We start from the raw sequence: 23,895 nt of genomic DNA, 5'->3' as shown, positions 1-23,895 counted from the left end.
TAATTTAAAAAAATACAAAAGTATAATTCTAAATAATAAAATATTATTACAACATTAACTTAGGTCTTACTAAAAATATATTATAACTTTGTTTCGACATCATTAAATGAATTATATACTAATAATGACCATCAATCCAATAAAATCAGTCTTTGGATGGATTCATATTCTTACAAAATACACCTATATCTAATACATGATAATTTTTTTCAATGTCTTTCCTTATTTTCTAAATATCACATTAAAATCTAAGATTTTTTGAAGTAACTCGTTACTTTATTTCCTATTCGTCTCCACCATGCAGGTTTTGCAGTAGTTGTTGTAATTACCTATAAGTAAATCAAAAAGTTTAGTAATATTTTCAATCAAAGTCGATTGTATAAATTATTTTATCAAGAATTTACCTCTTCTACATAAACAGGCTCATAAGGATCTGCTCTGACTTGGGCAGGAACATTGTCCTCGTGAACAGTCGCATGATGATTCGTAACTTGTATGTCGTGTCGAACAGATTCTACCCTCTGTGTATCTTCATTCACTCGAGTATTATGAATACTGGTTTGTGCAAAAACTGGTTCAACAACTTGCTGTTGCCCCAAATCTTCAAGATTTTCAGTTTGGAATTGCTCTATTTGTTGACTTCCATGCATAACATTTGAATTTGATGTTCTACTTCCATATGAGTTTGATGTGTAAATTTGTTCTCTGTTTACGCTAGATTGCTGTTGTGTTCGTCCTACATCAAAATTAGAATCGACTAGCTGTTGAGTAACTTGGCCTTGATCGTCCTCATTATCATTTCTTCCGCCTGATTGAGTATTATGAATACTGCTTTGCGCGAAAACTTGTTGTTGCCCCAAGTCCTCAAGATTTTCTGTTTGGAATTGCTGTATTTGTCGACTGCCATGCATAACATCTAAATTTGATGTTCTACTTCCATATGAGTTTGATGCGTAAATTTGTTCTCTGTTTGCGCTAGATTGCTGTTGTGTTTGTCCTACATCAAAATTAGGATCGACTAGCTGTTGAGTAACTTGGCCTTGATCGTCCTTATCATCATCTCTAACCGGCTGATCACCTCTTCTATATGCACCATTATCAGTATAACTGCTTCTTAATCTTTCTTGAGATGATGTATGGTGTGTTGTTGAAGAATTTGAAGCAATCATTCTCTCATTGCTATACTCTCTCGAGTTTTGTTGCGATGAGGCTGCTGTATACGCTGCATTGGACGACTCACTTCTTCGTTCTGTATGTTGTGAATTGAAACTCCTGGACTCTTGTACCGTTGTTGAAGTTGTTCTGGTTTCATTGCGTTTTCTATTGATAAATTCTATGAGCTGATCATTACGAGAATCAATTACTCCATCTGTTATTTGTTGCTGTTGTTGTTGATTTTTGTTGAGTCTTTCGCTTGTTGTTTCCAGAACATGTCCTAGTGTTTCTAATTTTGTGTAGTCTGGTAGTTCTGTTGTGGTTTCTACATCAACATCATATATTGTACTTTCTTCATTTTCTGCATAATCATCTTCATTCAGTTTATGTTTCTCATCTTCACTATGGTTGCACTCAGTACCATCTGCATGAACATTTGTGCCAGGTTTTACATGATAATTTGTTTCTTCATATTGTCGATCTTCAGTATCATCATATTTTGTACCTTCTTCGTGATTGCATTCTGTACCATCTTCATGTAAATTTGTTCCTGGCTTCAAATGATGTTGGTACTCGTACTGGTTTGTTCCTGAACTTGTAACGGTATGAGATCCGTGTTGTACATTGTGAGTGTGCTTATGATGTTCATCGTGTGTGCATTCAGATCCATCCTCATGACGATTTGTTCCTGGTACTATGTAATGATGATATATTTTTGTAATATGTGTCGTGCGTCCGCGATTTGGATAGCGGCCACCGCGCCTGCGATAATCTCTACCACGATAATAGGGTCTCGAATGATATTCTCTAGTATGGTGCATTTGATCCGTACGATGCCGATCTCTTCCATCGTACGATGATCCCATATGATATTCACGAGTATGTTGGGGTCGCATGTGATATTCTCGAGTATGCTGAGGTCCCATATGATATTCCCGTGTATGATGGGTCGGTCCCATGTGATATTCGCGTGTGTGATGCATTTGGCCAGTATGATAATTAGTTGTTTGCGGATTTTGTCTCATGTGGTACTCTCTTGTATGCTGCATGGGTACAGTACCGGGGTTAACTTGATCATAATTAGAAGTAGCATGTTGACTTATGGGATATCCTGTTTGTTGATTACTATAACCTGTAGTTTGAGTTGTTCCATGACTAGAGCTGGTATGGTATGTAGCCGAACCTGAATTTATACCAGATACTTGGTGATAATTAGGTTGACCTGCATTGGGATATACGTTGTGATATCCGCCGTATTGATGACCTGTGGAACTTGTACTATGCATAGTATTTCCAGTAGTGATACCTGGATATTGAGGAATAGTAGGAGTTCCTCCAATAGGCTGGGTGGTAGTTGTTGGTAGTTGATTATTATTAACTTGTTGGTGATTATAGATTTGTTGATAATTGTAACCTGTATTAGCAGCGCTAGAGCTTGCGCCGTGCATAGCATTTCCAGTAGTAATACCTGAATGTTGATGATTTGTAGGAGTTCCACCAACAACAGTCTGCGCTGGTTGTTGATTGTGAACCTGCTGATGATCATAAACTTGATGTTGATAATTGTAACCTGTATTAGCAGCGTTGGAACTTGTGCCGTGCATAGTATTTCCAGTAGTGATACCTGAGTGTTGAGGATTTGTAGGTGTTCCACCAACAACAGTCTGTGCTGGTTGTTGATGGTTGTGTACCTGTTGATGATTGTAAACTTGATGTTGATAATTGTAACCTTGATGTTGATAATTGTAACCTGTTGTACCAGCGTTAGAGTTTAAGCTATGCATAGTATTTCCAGTAGTAATTCCTGGATATTGAGGACTCGTAGGAATGTCTCCAACAGTCTGTGCTGGATGTTGATTATTGTAATTAACTTGTTGCTGATTATTGTGACCTGTGTTAGCAGACACTATATTGGTGTCGGGCCTGTTGTAAGTTTGTGAATGGATAGGATATCTATGCTGGTTATTATCATACACATATGTACCAGAACTTGCATCATATGTAGTACTACCGGTATTAATATTTGAACCATGTTCTACAGTAGCATACGTGGTTTCAGACGGATGCAATGGTCGTTGGTTTACGTCTTGATTTATGTCATGTACATTAGTAGAATTTATACTAGTTTCGTACACGGTAGAAGAACTAGAAATAACGTGCTCTTTGTTGTCGATATTCATGTGTGATCCAGCATGAGGATCAAGAGGATTTGGATGCTGATAATTAATATTTTCATGCCGGTTATTGCCGGTTACTAAAGTCGAACTTGATGCAGTATTGTGAATATTAATTTCATGCCCTGACTGACCATGATTTTCATTCTCAATATTTCTATCGATAGACTGATCTACTAATATATGCTGATTATCTGTTTCGAAATCATCATCAGTATTAGCAAAAGAGTTTGAATTTATATGGTGCTCCTTATACTCTGCACTATGTGAACTGCTTTCTTGTCCTTCTTCAAACTTTGTAAAGGTTTGATGCACAGAATTTGATCCATAAATTGTATTATGCACTTGACCGACTGTATTCACATTTGGGTTTTCAGAAGTGGTTTTCAAATTGGCTGAACTATGTGATGGTTGCTGGTAGTGACTTCCTGATGAACTGCCATCATACTGATTATTACCGGAACTTACAGATGAACTAAAATGATGCGTTGTAACAAATGTTGACGTGGTACCTTTAGTATTGGAACCGGATATAGTGCTGTAATGCCTTTGATCGTCTGTATTTGTATTTGGATTTTCAGAAGAAGTTTGCAAGTTTTCCGAAATATGTGCTGGTTGCAGATACTGTTTTCCAGAGGAGCTGCTATCATATTGATTATTTCCGGAATCTACAGAAGAACTGGAATGATGCGTTGTAACAAATGTTGATGTAGTACCTTTAGTACTAGAACTGGATATTGTGCTCTGTCCTTGATTGACTGCATTCGTGTTTGGACTTTCAGAAGTGGTTTGCAAGTTCTCTGAAATATGTGCTGATTCTTGATACTCATTTTCGGAGGAGCTTACAACAAATTTATTATTGCTAGAATCAACAGATGAACCTGAGTGGTGCGTTGTAACAAAAGTAGATATGGTACCTTGATTGCTACTTCCAGTAACCGTTCGATCATTGTTTTTCTTTGAAATATTATCATTGTAGTTTTCCTGCACGTGTTGGTTATTTGTCTGGAATTTATTGTCGGAATGAATATTATGGAAATTAGAGCTTGTTTGATGTACTGTATGTTCAACGCTGCTTGAACTGCTTTCTTGTACTTGACTATAATTTGTACTGAATTGTCGCACAATATTAGAATTATGCGTTGTGCCATGGGTATTTCCGACAGTATTATCGCCATGCTGGTTATCGTCAATATTTATTGTTGAACTAGAATGATGCATACTTCCAGATGCAAAATTTTGACTATTGCTGTGATACTTGTTATTAGCACTATTGTCACTTGTATTATGCTGATTTTCTATAAATTGTTTGTCAATATTTGTATTAGAGCCAGAATATGTATTTGAACCAGTTGTTATTGTACTATCCACAGAATGTGCTGATGTTTCAACTGCTCCACTTATTAATTGATTTTCTCTAGACTTGTTGGAATGTAAATTATTTACATCATGTAAGTCATTGGTAGAATCAATATTAATATTATGAGAATTAGAAACAGAATAAGTAGAATGTGTTTCGACTATTTGATGACCTATGTTTGAATTATTATTATTTACAACATGTGACTCTGTTTCATGCTTATCTGTAATTTTATCTTGATTCAAAATATCAAATTCATTTACAATGTGTTGTTGTTCATCATCGTCCTCGCTATGCGATACTGTTTTGTCTGTTGTAATATTTTGTTTCAAACTATCAAAACTATTTTCAATGTGTTGTTGCTGATCTTCTTTTTCCTTACTAATATATTCTAAATCATCTGTATTTACTTCAACAATATCAGGTATATGATCTGCAATATCTTCTGTTATATATTGTTGGTTATGTTGATTGTTGACCAAAGTATTTGCACCAGTTTCCTTGTGATATGCATTTTGAGAATCAAAATCTACATTTTGAACAACTTGCTGCACATTTTCTTCACTGGTGCTGAAGTCTGAAGTTTGTGGAGTTTTGGGTGTAGTGAATGGTTTTAATTGATATTGATATTGTTCATTTGAATTCTCATTGGAATTGTGAATATATTGGTGTTGGATATTTTCAGACGATTGTTGATTTGTTTGATGTACCAAATTCTCATTTGTACTGTGATGATTGATTACATTGACTTGCGCAGTTTGTTTTTCTGAACTTTCGGACACCTGCATTTGTTGGTTGTGATCATCCGTTGAGAAAGTTTCTAAAGTAGTTGGTCGGTTTTGATAGTGAACTGGTTTAGGTCTTATATCTTTTTGAGTAGATGTATAGGAATTTTGTGTAGAATGATGATATCCACCTTGAACATGTTTTTGACGTTCTTCACTTGAGCTTTGTGATACGAATTCAGAAGATACAAATTTATGTCTCGTTTCTTCTTTGCTGCTACTAATGTAATTCACAGAACTTGCACTACTAGTTCGATTAATTCCTTGAGAATATGCAATATTTGAATTAGCATCTATAATATCATTTGCATTTTGATTTATTAAAATAGAAGATTGTCCAGTACTACTTGTTTGTGTAGAAGTTTTTGTTTCGTCCAAACTATTAATGTATGTATGATCAGTTGTAGATTTAATTTCATTATTTACATAATTTGCCAAATCATCAAAATCTATGTATTGAATTTGTTGTTGATTGTCATCTTCCGAAGACTGAGTGTGTTGATTCAAGATATCTATATTCTCGTTTGTATTTTGGTTTATTAGAATTGAAGAATATTGACCAGTACTACTTGTAGACGTTTGACCAGATTCAAATTCATTTACAATATTATTTTGTGCAGCAGTTTTAGTAGTTTCTTCATGTCTGTGCACGTTTGTACGGTCAGTTGTTGATGTAATTTTATTATTTACATTATTTGCTAATTGATCAAAATCTACGTACTGTACTTGTTGTTGAGTATTTTCTTCTGAAGATTCATCTTCTTCAGAATCATGTTTTGTTGTTTGTTCAGTATAATCAGAATTGTGACTTGTATGATTTTTAAGTTGAATATGTTCTTTTTGTTTTTGCTGATAAATTGTTTCTGATCCTGATGAATGTTGATTTGTATTTTGGTTATTTACCTCGACAAAATATGATCCAGATTGATCTTCAGTAGTTTTTATTTGTGAATCACTTTCAAATACACTTTCTGGCATTTGTACTTGTTGGTCGTCTTTTTCAGAAGAGTCACCTTCCAATGTCTGAGGCTGTTGCTTGTAACGAATTGGCTTAGGTTTGGAATTAGGATGAGTCATATGCTGAATTGTAGTTTGCTGTTGAGATCCAGTATCTCTGTTGTTATCAGAATTAACGTTCGAATTATAAATTGTTGATCCTGATTGAGACTCGTATCTTTTTCTTTCTTCACTACTACTGAACGTATGCGTAGTATAGCCAGTAGTAACTGTTTTATTAGTTGCTTGACTGTGATTAAAAATAGTATTATGAACGTTTCCGATTTGGTTCACTTTATTTGAATCCTTAGATGTAACTTTAGTTGAGTGATGTTTATGTGATTGATTTGATATGCCTTCAGTGCTGCTACCTTGGTTATAAATCTCTTCGTGGTTTATGTTAGTTTCTGTGCTGGATCCAGATATTTGTTGATTTGCGTTTTGATTATTAGTTTTGTCGTATGTTGCTCCTGAAATATGTTCATTTTCTACACTATGGGATGATCCGGTATTATTTACAATAGTAGTTATAATTTGTGACCCGCTTTCGAAAACACTTTCTGGCATTTGTACTTGTTGGTCGTCATCTTCAGAAGAGTCACCTTCGAAAGTTTGAGGTTGTTGCTGGTAACGAATTGGCTTAGGTTTGGTATTAGGATAAGTCATATGCTGAATTGTAGTTTGCTGTTGAGATTCAGTATTTCTGTTATTGTCAGAATTAACGTTCGAATTATGAATTGTTGATCCTGATTGAGACTCGTATTTTCTTCTTTCCTCACTACTACTGAATGTATGTGTAGTATAGCCAGTACTAACTGTTTTATTAGTTGTTTGGCTGTGATTAAAAGTAGTATTATGAACGTTACCGACTTGGTATACTTTATTTGAATCCTTTGATGTAATTGTAGTTGAGTGATGTTTATGTGATTGATTTGATATGCCTTCAGTGCTGCTACCTTGGTTATGAATCTCTTCGTAGTTTATGTTTGCTTCTGTGCTGGATCCAGATATTTGTTGATTTGCGTTTTGATTATTGGTTTTGTCATAGGTTTCTCTTGAATTATGTTTATTTTCTTCACTATGGGATGATTCGGTATTATTTACAACAGTAGTTTTTATTTGTGACCCACTTTCAAAAACACTTTCTGGCATTTGTACTTGTTGATCGTCTTCTTCAGAAGAGTCACCTTCCAAAGTCTGAGGCTGTTGCTGGTAACGAATTGGCTTAGGTTTGGTATAAGGATCATTTATATGCTGAATTGTAGTTTGCTGTTGGGATTCAGTATTTTTGTTATTGTCAGAATTAACGTTCGAATTATAAATTGTTGATCCTGATTGAGACTCGTATCTTTTTCTTTCTTCACTACTACTAAATGTATGTGTAGTATAGCCAATAGTAACTGTTTTATTAGTTACTTGACTGTGATTTAGATTAGTATTATGAACATTGTCAATTTGGTTTTCTTTAGTAACTAAAGTTGAGTGATTTTTATTTGATTTATTTAATCTGCCTTCAGTGCTGCTACCTTGGTTATAAATTTCTTCATAGTTTATGTTAGCTTTTGAGCTGGATCCAAATATTTGTTGATTTACGTTTTGATTACTAGTTTTGTCATATGTTGCTCCTGAAATATGTTTATTTTCTTCACTGTGGGATGATCCGGTATTATTTACAATAGTAGTTTTAATTTGTGATCCACTTTCGAAAACACTTTCTGGCATTTGTACTTGTTGGTCGTCATCTTCAGAGGAGTCACCTTCCAAACTTTCAGGCTGTTGCTGGTAACGAATTGGCTTAGGTTTGGAATTAGGATAGTTTATATAATGAGTTGTAGTTTGATGTTGAGATCCAGTATTTCTGTTATTGCCAGAATTAACGTTCGAATTATAAATTGTTGATCCAGATTGAGACTCGTATCTTTTTCTTTCTTCACTACTACTGAATGTATGTGTAGTATAGCCAGTAGTAACTGTTTTATTAGTTGCTTGGCTGTGATTAAAAACAGTATTATGAACGTTTCCAATTTGGTTTACTTTATTTGAATCCTGATTATTGGTTTTGTCATATGTTGCTCCTGAAATATGTTTATTTTCTTCACTTTCTAAAACACTTTCTGGCATTTGTACTAGTTGGTCGTCTTCTTCAGAAGAGTCACCTTCCAAAGTCTGAGGCTGTTGCTGGTAACGAATTGGTTTAGGGTTGGTATAAGGATCATTTATATGCTGAATTGTAGTTTGCTGTTGAGATCCAGTATTTCTGTTATTATCAGAATTAACGTTCGAATTATATATTGTTGATCCAGATTGAGACTCGTATTGTTTTCTTTTCTCACTACTACTGAATGTATGTGTAGTGTAGCTTGTTGTAACTGTTTTATTAGTTGCTTGACTGTGATTAAAAGTAATATTATGAACGTTTTTGACTTGGTTTACTTCATTTAAATCATTCGAAGCATCTATAATTGAGTGATTTTCATCGGAATCGTGTATTACATTAGCATTTGTGCCATGAGAATTTGTTGTATGATCCGCAATCTTTAAGTTTTCCTTAGTTTGATATTGAGAATTTGTTGAAATTGTTTGTCCTTGTAAGTGCTTTTGCTCATCTTCAGTAGAATGATTTTCTGAACTCACTGATTGTTGTTGATATCTCATTGGTTTAGGTGTAGTGCTTCCTTGATTTGTAGTGCCAGAATATGAATGATGTGTTTGTTTATCATAATTGTTAGATGCATGTCCATAATGCTGGTATTTTGGTGTAGTAGAATAATAATGTTTGATATCGTTGTCTTCAAAGAAATAAATTTTAGATGATTCCAAATCATGCTTTCTTCTTTCTTCATCACTACTAATTACATACGTAGTAAATGTTGTAGTAACTGTTTTGTTTGCACTTTGACTTTCATTAAATTTATTGGCATTCGTGTTTACAACGTGGGACATTTGATTTGCCTTTTTTACTTCATCAACTGCATTGGAATTAATTGAATGCTCTTCACTACTTTGTGTGTAACTCCTGGATGAATTTGTAGATTTGTGCAAAGTATTTACTGTTTGATTTTGGTGCATTGTATTATAATTTTCTCTATTGATATTTGTGCCGTTGAACGACTGATAGGTTAATGAAAACGCACCATTACTTTTTTGATGTGATGTTGCGGAGCTACCTTGTGATACACCTTGATCATTATCAAATGGATGACTCGTCGTAGATGAAATTGATATAGAATTTTTATACGTTGACTGACCATATAATTCATCTGTATCGACTTGTGAAACAGAATCCTCATAACTTCCAGATTCAACCCTGTGCTCGTTCACTAAAGAACTTGGTTTTGCAAATGGGTCAGAAGTTTCTAAAGTTGTAGGAGTCGTTGTTTTGAAATAAATATTTTGTTCCAAATCTTTAGTCTCAGTATTTTGTTGCTCGCGATTATATTGATATTCTGATGTGTGTTGTCTTATATTTTGTTCACTAGAACTAACGGATAAACTAGAATGAGTCCTTTGAGAATCTCTTGTATGAGATTTATCTTCAAATATATACCCCGACATCTGTTTTTGCAGATCATCATCTTCGTTTGAGTAGCTTTCAGTAGTAGAAGTTTGATACTGATAGCGCATTGGAATTGGTTTAGGAGTTATTATAACACCAGGTGAAGTTTGTGTAAAATACTGATTTCCGTTAGTATCATAATTATTTCTTTCATTACTAGTATGCGATAATTCAGATGAAACTGATTGTGATGCAGTTGTTTTGCTTTCTTCGCTGCTACTAAAAGTGTAGCTCGTGGAACCAGAAGTAACGGTTTTGTTCATTGTGATATTTTGATTGGTTCCATTTCTCAAAATATTTTGATGTGTATTTTCTTGATTTGATATGTATTGGTTATTACTTGAACTATTATCATGAGAGTAGAATTGATTTATAACTTTTTGTTGAGTATCCGCTTCGGTTGACTCAGAATTCAAAGCCATATTACTAGAAGATGAATAATTTTTTCCAGAATTCATATTTATTACATGATATTGACCACTTACATTTTGAGATGAATAACTTATAGAAGATGTCGATCGCATATCACTCGAGTTACGTTCATGGCTACCATATTGTTGCTGATAATTTCTATCTATAGATGCATTATTTATTTCAGAATTTGATTTGTGTTTTTCATTTTCGAGGAAATCATGGCTTGAAAGAGCATCACCTTTGAAGTTAGTAGGTCGATACTGGTAACGAACTGGTTCAGATGTGACATAACGATTAGGGCCTGAATTTATATTAGTTGTAAAATCTGTTTGTTGATCTGGATTTTGAGAAGAACCAACTAAAGAATCCAAAACTTGTTGCGAAATTTGTAATGAGCCTGATTGTAATTGTTCATTCATTTCTTCACTACTACTAAAATTATATTTGGTGAAAGTTGTACTTTCGATCAAGTTTGTTGCACTTTTATTAATATTAATATTTTCTTTGTTTTGTTGCAAATTGAACTGCTGATTGTTTGCAGATGCATAATTATCAGACTTATGTTCGGCAGATTTATTTGTAAAATGACTTATGACGAATTGCTTACTTTCCTCTGATGATGTACTATTTATTGAGGAAATATGAGCGCTCTCACTTGTATTTTTAAATTTATGCAAGTCGTCATTATTATATTGATTGATGATTTGTTGATTATAATTAGTAATATAATGCAAATCATTACCGTTGGTTTTGTCGACGACATTTTTTTGTTGTTGTGAATGTTCGCTTGACTCTTCTACGATTTTTGATGTAGATGCATAATTATTTGAAACTATGTTTTGATTTTCAAAAAATGTATCGCCACTATTATTTGTTGCTTCGTACTTTTCTGTGCGTTGGTCAAGTATTTCATAACTATCTTCGTCTGATGATGAAGCTGTTTTTACTTTGTGTTTTGCACTATTACTTTCATGACTGCTCTGTGAATACTGGCTTACAATTGTATACGACGAATTGGTTGTTTTTGACCCACTGTGCAAAGAAACATTTGAACGATGTTTGTTCTCCTCACTATTCGTACCTGCAGAAATGTGTTCAGTATTTGCTTTTTGTATATTTTGGTTTTGAGTTTCTTGAGAGAACACTGAACCATTATCACTAGCAATATTCGTATTGATCATTTGGGTAGTACTTGTAGATCCTGAATGCGTAGATACAAAGGTACTTCTATTTGAACTGTGTCTAGAATCAGAATCAATTGCACTAGTTCCAGTATTAGTGTCAAAACTACCGTGTTCATACCCTGTACCATCAACTTCTTGTGCAAATTGTGTGTCTTCGTCTTCATAATCATTCTGTGAAGCGTCAGTTGCCGTTGTACTAGAGTTTCTGTTACTGGTACTATACCTTACTCCACCGGAGGAGTACGTGTAAGTAGTTCTACCGCCATCATTGTATCCTGATCCAGACGTGGAATAACGTGATGGCACGTAGCCTGTAGATCCTGAATGTGTAGATACATTATTATTGCTATGAGAGTTTTGCTGTGTGTATTCAAAGGTACTTCTATTTGAACTGTGTCTAGAATCAGAATCAATTACACTGGTTCCAGTATTAGTGTCATAACTACCGTGTTCAAACCCTGTACCATCAACTTCTCGTGCAAATTGTGTGTCTTTGTCTTCATAAACATTCTGTGAAGCGTCAGTTGCCGTTGTACTTGAATTTCTATTACTAGTACTATACCTTACTCCACCTGAGGAGTAGGTGTACGTGGTTCTACCGCCATCATTGTATCTTGATCCAGATGTGGAATAACGTGATGGTACGTAGCCTGGACGACTTGATGAATACGTTGTTGTTGTAACATTATATCGATTTGGCCCACGGTGTTCACCATAATTGGAATTATATCTAGAATAAGATGTAGTTTGGCCTCTATTTCTATGCCCGTAAGCATGGCCGCGAGGATGCGGTTTATTACGATGTCCTGGTGGAATAAAATCTTTCTCCCAATAATATTTTTTCCAGCCCTTACCACCAGGCTTATTTCTTTTATCATTACTATTACCGGCACTGTCATATTCGTCTTCTTCGCTAGAATTCTCATCACTTCCTTCTTCTTTATTGATATTTTTCTCAGTTGTATTTCGTGCATAATTACTTGCGGTCCTATGTTCTGAACTAGTATGACTTGAAGTGTATCTTGTTAAACCGGTGTGAGAATGCCCTGTTGATATTGATTGTTGTCCAATGTCCTGCTCTTGATGATTTTCATAATCTTCATTGTTGCCATGTTCACAATTTTCGTCATGTATATGATCAGTAGTATCTTGATTATTTTCAGTGATTTGTGTACTTGGTTTTGCATAAGAGCTAGTGGAGTGATAACTTGTTATTGTGTAACCCGGTCTATTTTGGTTTGAAGTATAGCGTGATGAAGTAGAATGAGATTGACTTGTTGTTCCATAATTGCCTCTAGTATGTGAATTTTGTTGTAAATTTTCAGTTGTCTGTTCTACAGTATTCTTACCATGTTCAAAACTGCCACCATGTACACTATTGTTTTGCTGACTGTTATTGGTATCTATTGAACTAGTACTTTCTGAATATCCTAGTTCGGATTGACTTGAATTTCGAATAAAAGATCCAGCACGATAATAGCTTATTGTTTGAGCATGCCCTGCTGATTGTGAATGCTGTCCTGCGTTTTGTGTATGCTGTTTATTACCTTCATCACTATCTTCATTGCTCTGATTATTGTTTGTAATCGTATATGGTTGTCCATGCGTCATTGAATTATAAGTTGTTTCAGCATACCCTTGGCGATTTTGGCTCGAGTTAAAACCAGTTGTCCTAGAATTCGAACTGACCGTATGAGAGTAACTCGTAATTCTATGCCTTCCAACATTTTGCGCATGATTCTCACTTCCATTTAAATCACTACTGTTTTCCTTGTCATGTTCACAGTTTTCACTATGAACATGAAGTTTACCTGCATTATCTTGGCCATCGCCATTATTGGAATTCTGCGTTCCATATGAACTAGACGAATGATAAGTGGTTCTTGTATATCCGGGTCTATAATGAGTTGAACCAGTGCTTGATAAGTCAGAATCAGAGTAACTTGTTGTACGAGTGAAACCTGAAGTCTGCGTACGTTGCCCTTTGTCTACAATGCTTTGCTCGTCATCATCAACACTGTTTTTTTCTATATCATGTTCACATTTATCGCTATGAATATGATCAGCGCTATTATTTTCTTGTTTATTTAAAGCACTACCCACATCGGAATAGGAACTTGTGCTTGAATCAGTTACAGAGTTGTATCTTGTCCCAGAATATTGTTCTATGTTACGGTTTGTATTGTGGCTGGCTGAACTAGAACCAGAATAACTCACTGTGCGACTATAACCAGATGTTCCTTGTTGGTTCGCGTTTTGAGAATTTGGATTATTATTAGTATCATCATTATTTTTTTCTATGTCATGTTCACAGTTTTCACTATGAATGTGAAGATTACCATCATTGTCTTTATTGCCACTTTTATTTATAACACTTGAGTGCGGTGTTCCATATGAGCTAGTAGAGTGATAAGTTGTTCTTGTATATCCTGGTCTACTGTGCGTTGAACTAAAACCTGATGAACTAGAACTAGAATGGCTTACTGTTTGTGAGGACTTGGCAGTTTTTGAATATTGTCCTGCATTCACAACACGTTGTGCATCATCATCTTCATCATTGTTATCTTCAAGGCGATGTTCATGATTTTCATTGTTTTCCTGATTTTCAGTAAGGCTTACTTGTGAATCGCGATTTGAATTTAAATTCGATGTAGAATGATAACTTGTTACTGTATATTGTGGTCTATTTCTGCTTGAATTATAGCTTGTTGAACTAGAACTAGAATGGCTTACTGTTTGCGAGGAATTGGCAGTTTTTGAATATTGTCCTGCATTCACAATACGTTGTGCATCATCATCTTCATCATTGTTATCTTCAAGGCGATCCTCATGATTTTCATTGTTTTCCTGATTTTCAGTAAGGCCTACTTGTGAATCGCGATTTGAATTTAAATTTGATGTAGAATAATAACTTGTTACTGTATATTGTGGTCTATTCCTGCTTGAATTATAGTTTGTTGAACTAGAACTAGAATGGCTTACTGTTCTCGAGGAATTGGTAGTTTTTGAATATTGTCCTGCATTTACAATACGTTGTCCATCATCATCTTCATCACTGTTATCTTCAAGGCGATGCTCATGATTTTCATTGTTTTCCTGATTTTCAGTAACGCCTACTTGTGAATCGCGATTTGAATTTAAATTCGATGTAGAATGATAACTTGTTACTGTATATTGTGGTCTATTTCTGCTTGAATTATAGCTTGTTGAACTAGAACTAGAATAGGTTGTGCGACGATATCCTGATGTTCCATGTTGGTTTAAGTTGTCGGTGTCCTGCGCATTATTTTCTTGTTCTACATCATGTTCACATTTGTCATCATGCACATGAGGAGTGCTCTCAGTCCTTTTATTTTCGCTATTGATAAATTGTGAATTAGGTTCTCCAAAAGAACTAGATGAAGTGTAAGTTCTCCTTACGTATCCTGGTCTGTTTTGACTTGAACTATGGCTTGAAGATCCAGTACGAGAAAAACTTGTTGTCCGAGAATACCCACCTGGTACTAAACGTTGTTCGTCGCTATTTTTATCTTGCTCTCTATCGTGTTCCAAATTGTGGGTATTAACTTGATGATCAGTCCCAGTAACATATGTTTGTGGTTTGACGTATGAATACGTCGTCCTTGTATAACCTGGGCTACTTTGGCTTGTAGTATATCTAGATGAACTAGTAGCGGTATTACCCTGTGACTCTAACTTTTGTCTTAAACTAGCCATCAATTGATCATTATAATTGTTTACACTATCTGTATTTGTATTACTGCTGCTTTCTTCGTGAGAACTTGAGGAATAAGTGCGGCTATAACTAGTTCTATAACCGCTCTGCTGCGCTAAAGACTTCTTTATTGCTTCTTGCACTTGAGGATCCATATTTATGTACTCTGTTGGAACATCTGGAGTAGATGAGGAATAGCTACTCTGTGACTCTACCTTTTGTCTTAAACTCGCCATCAATTGATCATTATAATTGGTTGTACTATCTGTATTTGTATTACTGCTGCTTCCTTCATGAGAACTTGAGTAATAAGTGCGACAACTAGTTCGAGAACCACACTGCTGGGCTAAAGATTTCTTTAACGCTCCTTGCATTTGAGAAACCATAGTTTTGTACTTTGGTGGACCATTTGAAGTAGATGAAGTATATGATCTTTGGTAACTACGCAGATATTCCGGAGCCGGTGTAACCAACACAGCCCAGCTGCAAATCAACAGGCTCGCTAAGAACCTCATTGCTGAAAATATATAAGTAAATATTGAATAATGTTTGAAGAAAACACTTAAAATCATGTTATAATTTCAGGACATACAAGCACGCGCGTGTGCAATATAAATAATATAATTACAGATATTATAAATATGTTTGAAAGATATCAATTGAGAACCGCAATTGAAAGCAAAAACTTGATTTTTGAAATTGACAATTGAAAATTTATTTATCTTATCTAAATACCAATTTCGATTGATTAAGACAATTATTACACCTATCAGGAATTTTTTGCAACTTGCCTTAAAGCAAAATGCCACTTTCAACTACTTAACTTCCCGTAGGGTAAGTTATAGTAATCGCAAAAAATTTTTTTTTTTAATATCTTTACGTTTCAAAAGTTTTTGAACATATTGGCATACCTTAAAAAATAGAATTAAGTGTGTTTGTGTGTGTGTGTGTTTGAATACAATTTTTGTCTACGATTTGAATTGATGAAATTTTTTGGAAGGATGGTCTAGCGGTTTCGGAGATACGGGGGAAAATGTAAAAAACAGATATTTGGCGATCTAAAATAATCATTAGACATATCAAATTATCAGATATTTTATAGATTTCAGACATGAGTACTAATTTTTGTTCCGATTTTCTAGGGTTCGTACCAAGAAACTTGGTTTTCGAAGTTTACTTATACGGTTCAAACCAATTTCAAAATTTTCAGAAAAATCTTTTTTCAAAATTTATAAAAATAATCAGAATTTTTAAACTTCAAATATAAATTTTAAATTTTCAATTTGGCTTACAAATGTATATATTTTATATGCGTTTTTATTCTACTCGTAAGAAATATATCCTCAGATGGATTCATTCGGCGTCACTTCTTAATGTAAACATTTTTAAGAGTTTTGAGCAATGAGATCGTCACTAGATATTATCTGACCGATAAAATATATAGTAAATATAATTATCTCTTTAAAAATATTCAAAATAATTATTATTAATCATTGATCAATATTTATTGATTATTAACTTCCCGTAGGGCAAGTTATAGTAATCGCAAAAAAATCGAAAATGAAAATTTTTATAGATCTTTACGTTTGAAAACCTTCTGAACATTTTGGCATATCTTAGAAAAAATGGATGTGTGCGTGTGTGTGTGTATGTATGTATGTTCGGATACAAAATTTCGTCGACGATTTCGGGAACACGGATCAACCAATTTGAATAATTCAAAAAACATTCGATTCGTATTGATAAGGAGACATGCTGCTTAGTTTTTAGGAAAGGCAGGTCTAGCCGTTCCGAAGATACGGGGCAAAAAATGCCGAAAACGGTAACTCAGTTTTTAAGAGAACGATGCGTCCGATTTGAATAATTCAAAAAACATTTTATTTGTATCGACTAAATGAAGAATTGGTCAAATTTTTATAAAGGTAGGTCTAGCGGTTTCGGAGATCTAATGAAAAAAGTAAAACAAAAAGCCATTTGGCGGTCAAAAATGAACATTAGACATATGCACATCAAATTATCAGATATTTTATAGAGATTTTAACAATAAGTATAAATTTTGTTTACATTCCTATGGGTTCCGTACTAAAGTTTACGCGTTACACGGCGACGCGGCGCTTAGGCGTTTTGATATTTCGTCTTTATGCGGTTAAAGCAGTACGATTGCCTTGAAAAAAAGTTCAGAATTTCGAAAATATTACAAAATAAATTATTTAAAATAGAATGATTTAATCTGGTTCGAAATTCTATTAAAAGTTTCAAATCATTGATCAACTTTTATTGATTATTATTATTGATTATTTTTAATTACTCGAATTTTGAATTGCGGTACGGCAAGTTCCAGCAATTTGCCTTAAGGCACGATGCCCTAATTGCCTTAAGACAGAATTCCACTTACAGCTAGTTAATTTTTTGCAATTTGCCTTAAGGCACGATGCAATGCACCACTAGTTTTTTAAGTTCATTACAATCGATTTTCAAATAATTAATTAATAAACCCGTTTCGGTATCGATATTTGTCCCTCGTGTCATACACGTCCGACGTAACGACCGTCGACCGCCACGATTCCTCCTAACCGCATTAACCGCGTAACCTTGCGGGGCGCGCGCCTGCGGTGCGTTATTGCAAACCTGGCTGGCGGCTCTCCGACAGGCCGTGAATAATCAATGGAATTCACGTATGACGAACCGGACACAAGCACAAATTGGTGCCTAGGGACTCTGGGGAGTGTAGTTCCAACCCGTGATGTCGTTATTTTTTATTAGAAACATGATAACGATTTATATTATTAATTCATAATGCGATTTATTTTATAATTTATAAGTCGATAATAAACAATATGGGGTAGCAAAATGTTATGTATTAGAATATATGTTGATATTTTTTTTTATTTACTCTGTTTTCGAAAACTTTTATAAATTAAAAAGATAAACTATTAAGTTCACCATATTATTTTAAGTCAAAACCGGAAAAGCAATTTTAGTAATGCTAGTCTAGGTCGAGGGGGCGGGTGGTGATGGTAAATATCTGAAATATGATTATCGAAGTTTTTATATGAAACATTTTTTTAAATTAGAGTTGCGGGATTTTAGTAAAATTTTTGTTATTAACTTCCCGAAGGAGAAGTTTATGTTTTCATCAAAAAATCCGAATCGCTAATTTTATGTTTTCTCGACGTTTCAAGCCATTCTGAATCGAATGAGACCAAATTTGGAAAAAGTATGTGTGTGTGTGTGTGTGTGTGTGTGTGTATGTGTGTGTGTGTGTGTGTGTGTGAACAGATTTTTTGCCGTAAATCGACGTTTTCTCCAAAACGGTTAGACCGATTTCAAAAATTTAAAAGCCATTTGATGTATCTCGATGAGGACTATCGTCTCTGAGTTTTGTGCGGCGATCGGCCGGGCCGTTTCTTTGTAAATTGCAGAAAAGTGAAAAATTTTTCGTCCACGTTTTAGCCCGGAATTCTGAATTGATTTCGAAAATTCAAAAACCGTTCGAAAGATATTGGTTGGGAATCGTGCTGATTAGTTTTTGGTAAAGATCGGCCGGGCCGTTTTCTTGTAATAAAGTTTTTTAAAAAAAAATTTCGACGATTTTTATGATTATTTTTTTGACGGTAGATACCACAGTCTTCTAGGTCATACTAAAATATTACGGCTCTACGACAACTGGTTCAGCTTTAAAAATTCGTCAAAGTTTGCAAAAATCAGTATGGTCTTTTTGGCATTTGTCAAAATTAGAATTTTGATCGACGTTTTCTCAAAAACGCCTGAACCGATTTCAGATATTTAAAAAGCATTTGATGTATTTCGGTGAGGACTATCGTTTCTCAGTTTTGTGCGACGATCGACCAAACCGTTTCTTTGTAATTTGAAAAAAAGTGTTGAACTTTTCGTCCACATTTACGCCCATCCTACCGAACCGATTTTAAAAAATCAAAAACTGTTCGAAAGATATTAGTTGGGAATGATGCTGATTAATTTTAGGTGAAAATCTACCGAGCCGTTTTCTTGTAATTAACTGTTGAAAAAAAGTGTTAAATTTTCGTCCACATTTACGCCCATCTTACCGAACCGATTTTAAAAAATCAAAAACTGTTCGAAAGATATTAGTTGGGAATGATGCTGATTAGTTTTAGGTGAAAATCTACCGAGCCGTTTTCTTGTAATTAACTGTTGAAAAAAAGTGTTAAATTTTCGTCCACATTTACGCCCATCCTACCGAACCGATTTTAAAAAATCAAAAACTGTTCGAAAGATATTAGTTGGGAATGATGCTGATTAATTTTAGGTGAAAATCTACCGAGCCGTTTTCTTGTAATTAACTGTTGAAAAAAAGTGTTAAATTTTCGTCCACATTTACGCCCATCCTACCGAACCGATTTTAAAAAATCAAAAACTGTTCGAAAGATATTAGTTGGGAATGATGCTGATTAATTTTAGGTGAAAATCTACCGAGCCGTTTTCTTGTAATTAACTGTTGAAAAAAAGTGTTAAATTTTCGTCGACATTTAAGCTCATCCTACCGAACCGATTTTAAAATATCAAAAACTGTTCGAAAGATATTAGTTGGGAATGATACTGAATAATTTTAGGTGAAAATCTACCGAGCCGTTTTCTTGTAATTAACTGTTGAAAAAAAGTGTTAAATTTTCGTCGACATTTAAGCTCACCCTACCGAACCGATTTAAAAATATCAAAAACTGTTCGAAAGATATTACTTGGGAATGGTACTGATTAATTTTAGGTGAAAATCTACCGAGCCGTTTTCTTGTAATTAACTGTTGAAAAAAAAAATTTAAGCCGATTTTCATGGAATTTTTTTTGGCGATATACATCATGGTCTTATAGAACTTACTGTAATATTACGGCCTAACGACAAGTAGTTTAATTTTAAAAATTCGTCAAAGTTTGCTAAAATTATTATCGTTTTTTTTAAAGTAGGATTAATGAAGTATATTATTTACACATTTTTTTTGATTAAGTCGATTATTTACACATTTCGGGAAGTTCATGTAACTTGCCTCAAGGCTAAATACCAAACCAACTAGTTTCATTATATAATAAAGATAATTTATTTTCTGTAATTATTAAATTTAATCCTGTATCCGTAATATATTAAATATATTATATAATTTGACTCTTTTTTATCCTCTTTACATATTATGTCATATTAATAACTTCCTGTGGAGTATGTTATTGTAATCGTCCAAAAATCGAAATTGAAAATTTTTGCATATCTTCACGTTTTGAAGGTTTCTGAACATTTTGGCATACCTTAGAAAAAATTGATGTAGGTATGTGTGTGCGTGTGTGAGTGCGCGCGTATGTATGGATACAATTTTCGTCCACGTTTTTGGGAACACGGATCAACTGATTTAAAATATTTAAAAAGCAATCGTTTACCATCGATAAGGAGACGTGCTAAATAGTTTTTGGCAAAAGTCTGTCCAGCCGTTTCGGAGATATGAAGCATAGAGTACAGAAAATGGAAATTAGATTTTTGAGAAATCGGAGCATTCGATTTGAATGATTCAAAAAACATTCAATTTGTAATGATGGGGAGAAGTGGTGATAAGTTTTTGGCGAAGGCAAGTTCAGCCGTTTTGTAGATACAGAGTTAAATATGCAAAAAATGTCAGTTTCTGGGAGAACAAAACATTCGATTTGAATTATTCAAAAATGCTTGTTTTGACAAAAATATTGGTTTTGATTTTTCATTATCGAAAATATTTTGGATTTCATTTCTAATTCTTGCTGTAATAATCTATATATAATATTCAATACTCTTTGAATATTATATTACTGTACAATAAGTTCCAGCTATTTGTCTTAAGGCATGATGCCTTACACCACTAGATCTTATATTTTTTGGTCTATTTGTTTTTATTCGGTTTTGCACATTGTATAGAATCTTGTTCATTTTTTTCTTTACAATCACCTTAAAATTTCAGCAAAATTGTTAGTTTTCATAGTTTTTGTTAATTTTCGTGAAATTAAAAATAAAAGTTTGAATTTTCATGGTAGAAGCTATTATAACATTGGAATTTGGTATACGATAATTTTCTCATTCATAATGTCTTGATTCATAAAAGAATCATGGGAATGATGAACTCTTTGTATTGTAACATAATATAGATCATTGCCAGATATTTGTAATTCTTTGCAAAGATAAGTAAAATAGGGTAAAGTTATGGCAACGCTATGTTGCGCTCCATTTTCATATAAAATTGTACTAAAACTGTCAAATTGAAATTTGAATCTGCTGTCGACCAGCCGTTTTACACATAAAAAACTTCTCGCATATGTTGATGACACATCAGAAAAATGCAGTTTCGATAACAACCTTTTTGCGGTTTCTAGGTTTTATATCTAAAATTCTTGACTGCACAGCAAAAACATAGCATTTTGATAGTTTTTAGTAACATTTTATATGAAAATGACAGCATAACATTCGTCTATTTTACGTCGGAATTGGTCCATAAGTTTTTTTGATACAATTTTAAGTAAATGATCTAATAAAAGTACCATATTATTATCGAGAATAACGTGCTCGATACAAACAACTTGAAAGAAAACGAATTATTGCAATTGCTAAGCATGAACGATGCGCTATATTTTTAATTTGTTTTACAAACTACGTATTCCAAATTGCCAAATTTTCGGCTACACTCCCCGATAATAACGTTCCCGGATCACAATTGCGATTTTGCATGCATCTGTAGTAACTATTCGCAGTGGACATATCCATATCACGTTTGTACATAAACGCTGACATTAACATCTGCCTCTGTAGTTAATATCTTTTACGGCAAAATTTACGATCGAATTTCTAACTCTCATCCTATATACGTATTAATTTGAGAACGATGCGTATTATAAATTTCAAGCTGGCCACAGGAATTTGGCTAAAATGGCTAAATGAGCAAAAGGATCGAAGCCACATAAAAAATTAAAATAATAAAATAAATTGCCACTTTCTGTAAAATATATAATAGTGATGGTGTAACTATTGGATGAGAAACAATATACTTGGAATCTACTTTTTTATTAATAATAGCAATCAAGAAATCTTAAAAGGGGCGATCTATCAATCTCAATAGGATTTTAAGGGAAAGGGGGGGTTGATAAAAAATGACGAAATATCACGTAGAAGAGAAGGTCGTATAGTACGATATCACGTGAATTTATTTTGCACAGGAATTTTTTTTTTAAATCCAAATAGTTACAATTTTTTTTAAAAAAATACATGTGGTGTTTGGTGGGGGAAGGGGGGTAATTTTGAATATTACACGTATCGCCAAGGGGGTAGAGGGGGTCCAAAAGTCCTTAAAAAATTGATCACGTGATTAATAGACGCCCTAAGACATTGTTACATGAAAGAGAGAAAAAAATAGAATAGAAGATACAATAATAATTTAGAGTACAATTCATGAAGAGAAGTTCAGATAACTATCATATATATAATATTCTTTACATTATTAAATTATTTATTTTTTAATACATAAATATTTTTTTTAGTTTGTTGAATACTTTTTATTGCTCTTATATATTTTTTAAAATAAGCGTAAATTTTTTAGTTTGTTGAATTCTTTTTATTGCTCTTATATATATTTATTTTTCAGTTATTTTTTTCGTCTTATATCAGTTTTGTTCTACTTTTATTATTATTATTATTATTATTATTATATTTTTATATATTTTTTATAACAAGATTATATTTCGTAATACACAATTTTTTTCAGATTTCAAATTTATGTTTTAAATTTTTCATTATTATCCATATTAACCGAAAGAATAGCACTTCTAAATAAAAAACAAAATTTGAGAAAAATATTCAGTAGTATTTTTATATAGCATTTTAAAAAAAAGTTATTTATCATAATTTATGTTAAAATGAATGAAATCTATATAAAAAAATATGAAGAACGTTTTTTTTAAGTTTGAGCTTTTTTAAGATGATGCTATGAACTTATTTTTCAGATACTTCAATATACTTAATTACTTATTATTTTATTATTGTATTTTTTAATATGAACTTATAAATTTTTATTTATTTTTCATATTTCTGGTCATTATTGTGGTTAATACAAACTAAATTGCTTATTTTGTATTTTTTATTGAAAGTTTTTCATAATCGTAAAATAAATTTTTATTCTAATTTAAATTTACACTATTTATTTATGAGTAATGTTAATTCTTACCTTATTTATCATTATTTTAAATAATTATCCAAATTTAAAATATATATTAATTACATAGTTATATTTAATTTTATTTTAGCTATTACATCATAATATCAGATGTCACTTGTTTTATTCCTAAACCTAAATTTCATACTACATCATAAAACTTTATATTAAAGCAATTGAAAAATTATTGATTTATTTGCACTTTCTCGCCAAATTTTGTTTCACAAAAATTAGATCTTGTATCTTTTTGCACAATAAAATATTGTTTCACATACAAGTATCAAAATATTTTCAATTAAAAAAGCAACTTTCCTACCTCAAATATCTCATAAACCAATCGCATACAATAACACTTGTTCCTTGTCCA

The 23,895-nt window shown here is 33.2% G+C and overlaps 1 protein-coding gene across 1 annotated transcript; it reads right to left on the bottom strand.

Moving 5' to 3' along the window:
* Positions 1-208: 208 nt before the first annotated feature.
* LOC113370837 (protein PF14_0175-like) lies at positions 209-23,895 on the bottom strand. Its single transcript, XM_026611521.1, has 3 exons — positions 23,845-23,895; positions 405-15,856; positions 209-329 (listed from the first exon to the last, which is right to left on the bottom strand). Exons 2-3 carry the CDS (start codon positions 15,852-15,854, stop codon positions 249-251), a joined length of 15,531 nt encoding a protein of 5,176 aa, XP_026467306.1. The 5' UTR covers positions 15,855-15,856; positions 23,845-23,895; the 3' UTR covers positions 209-248.

The sequence above is a fragment of the Ctenocephalides felis genome, unplaced genomic scaffold (genome assembly GCF_003426905.1).
Source record: "Ctenocephalides felis isolate EL2017-DRISC unplaced genomic scaffold, ASM342690v1 CF-g0.4_SCAFFOLD_01492, whole genome shotgun sequence".
Lineage (NCBI taxonomy): Eukaryota > Metazoa > Arthropoda > Insecta > Siphonaptera > Pulicidae > Ctenocephalides > Ctenocephalides felis.
This window is presented reverse-complemented; position numbering and strand designations above follow the sequence as displayed.

Bases quoted from the DNA above. Each gene is read 5' to 3' on its own strand.
- LOC113370837 (XM_026611521.1), bottom strand. From the start codon at position 15,854: ATGAGGTTCTTAGCGAGCCTGTTGATTTGCAGCTGGGCTGTGTTGGTT. The intron at 330-404 runs GTAAATTCTTGA...ATTTACTTATAG, and splicing joins AGCCTGTTTATGTAGAAGAG to GTAATTACAACAACTACTGC.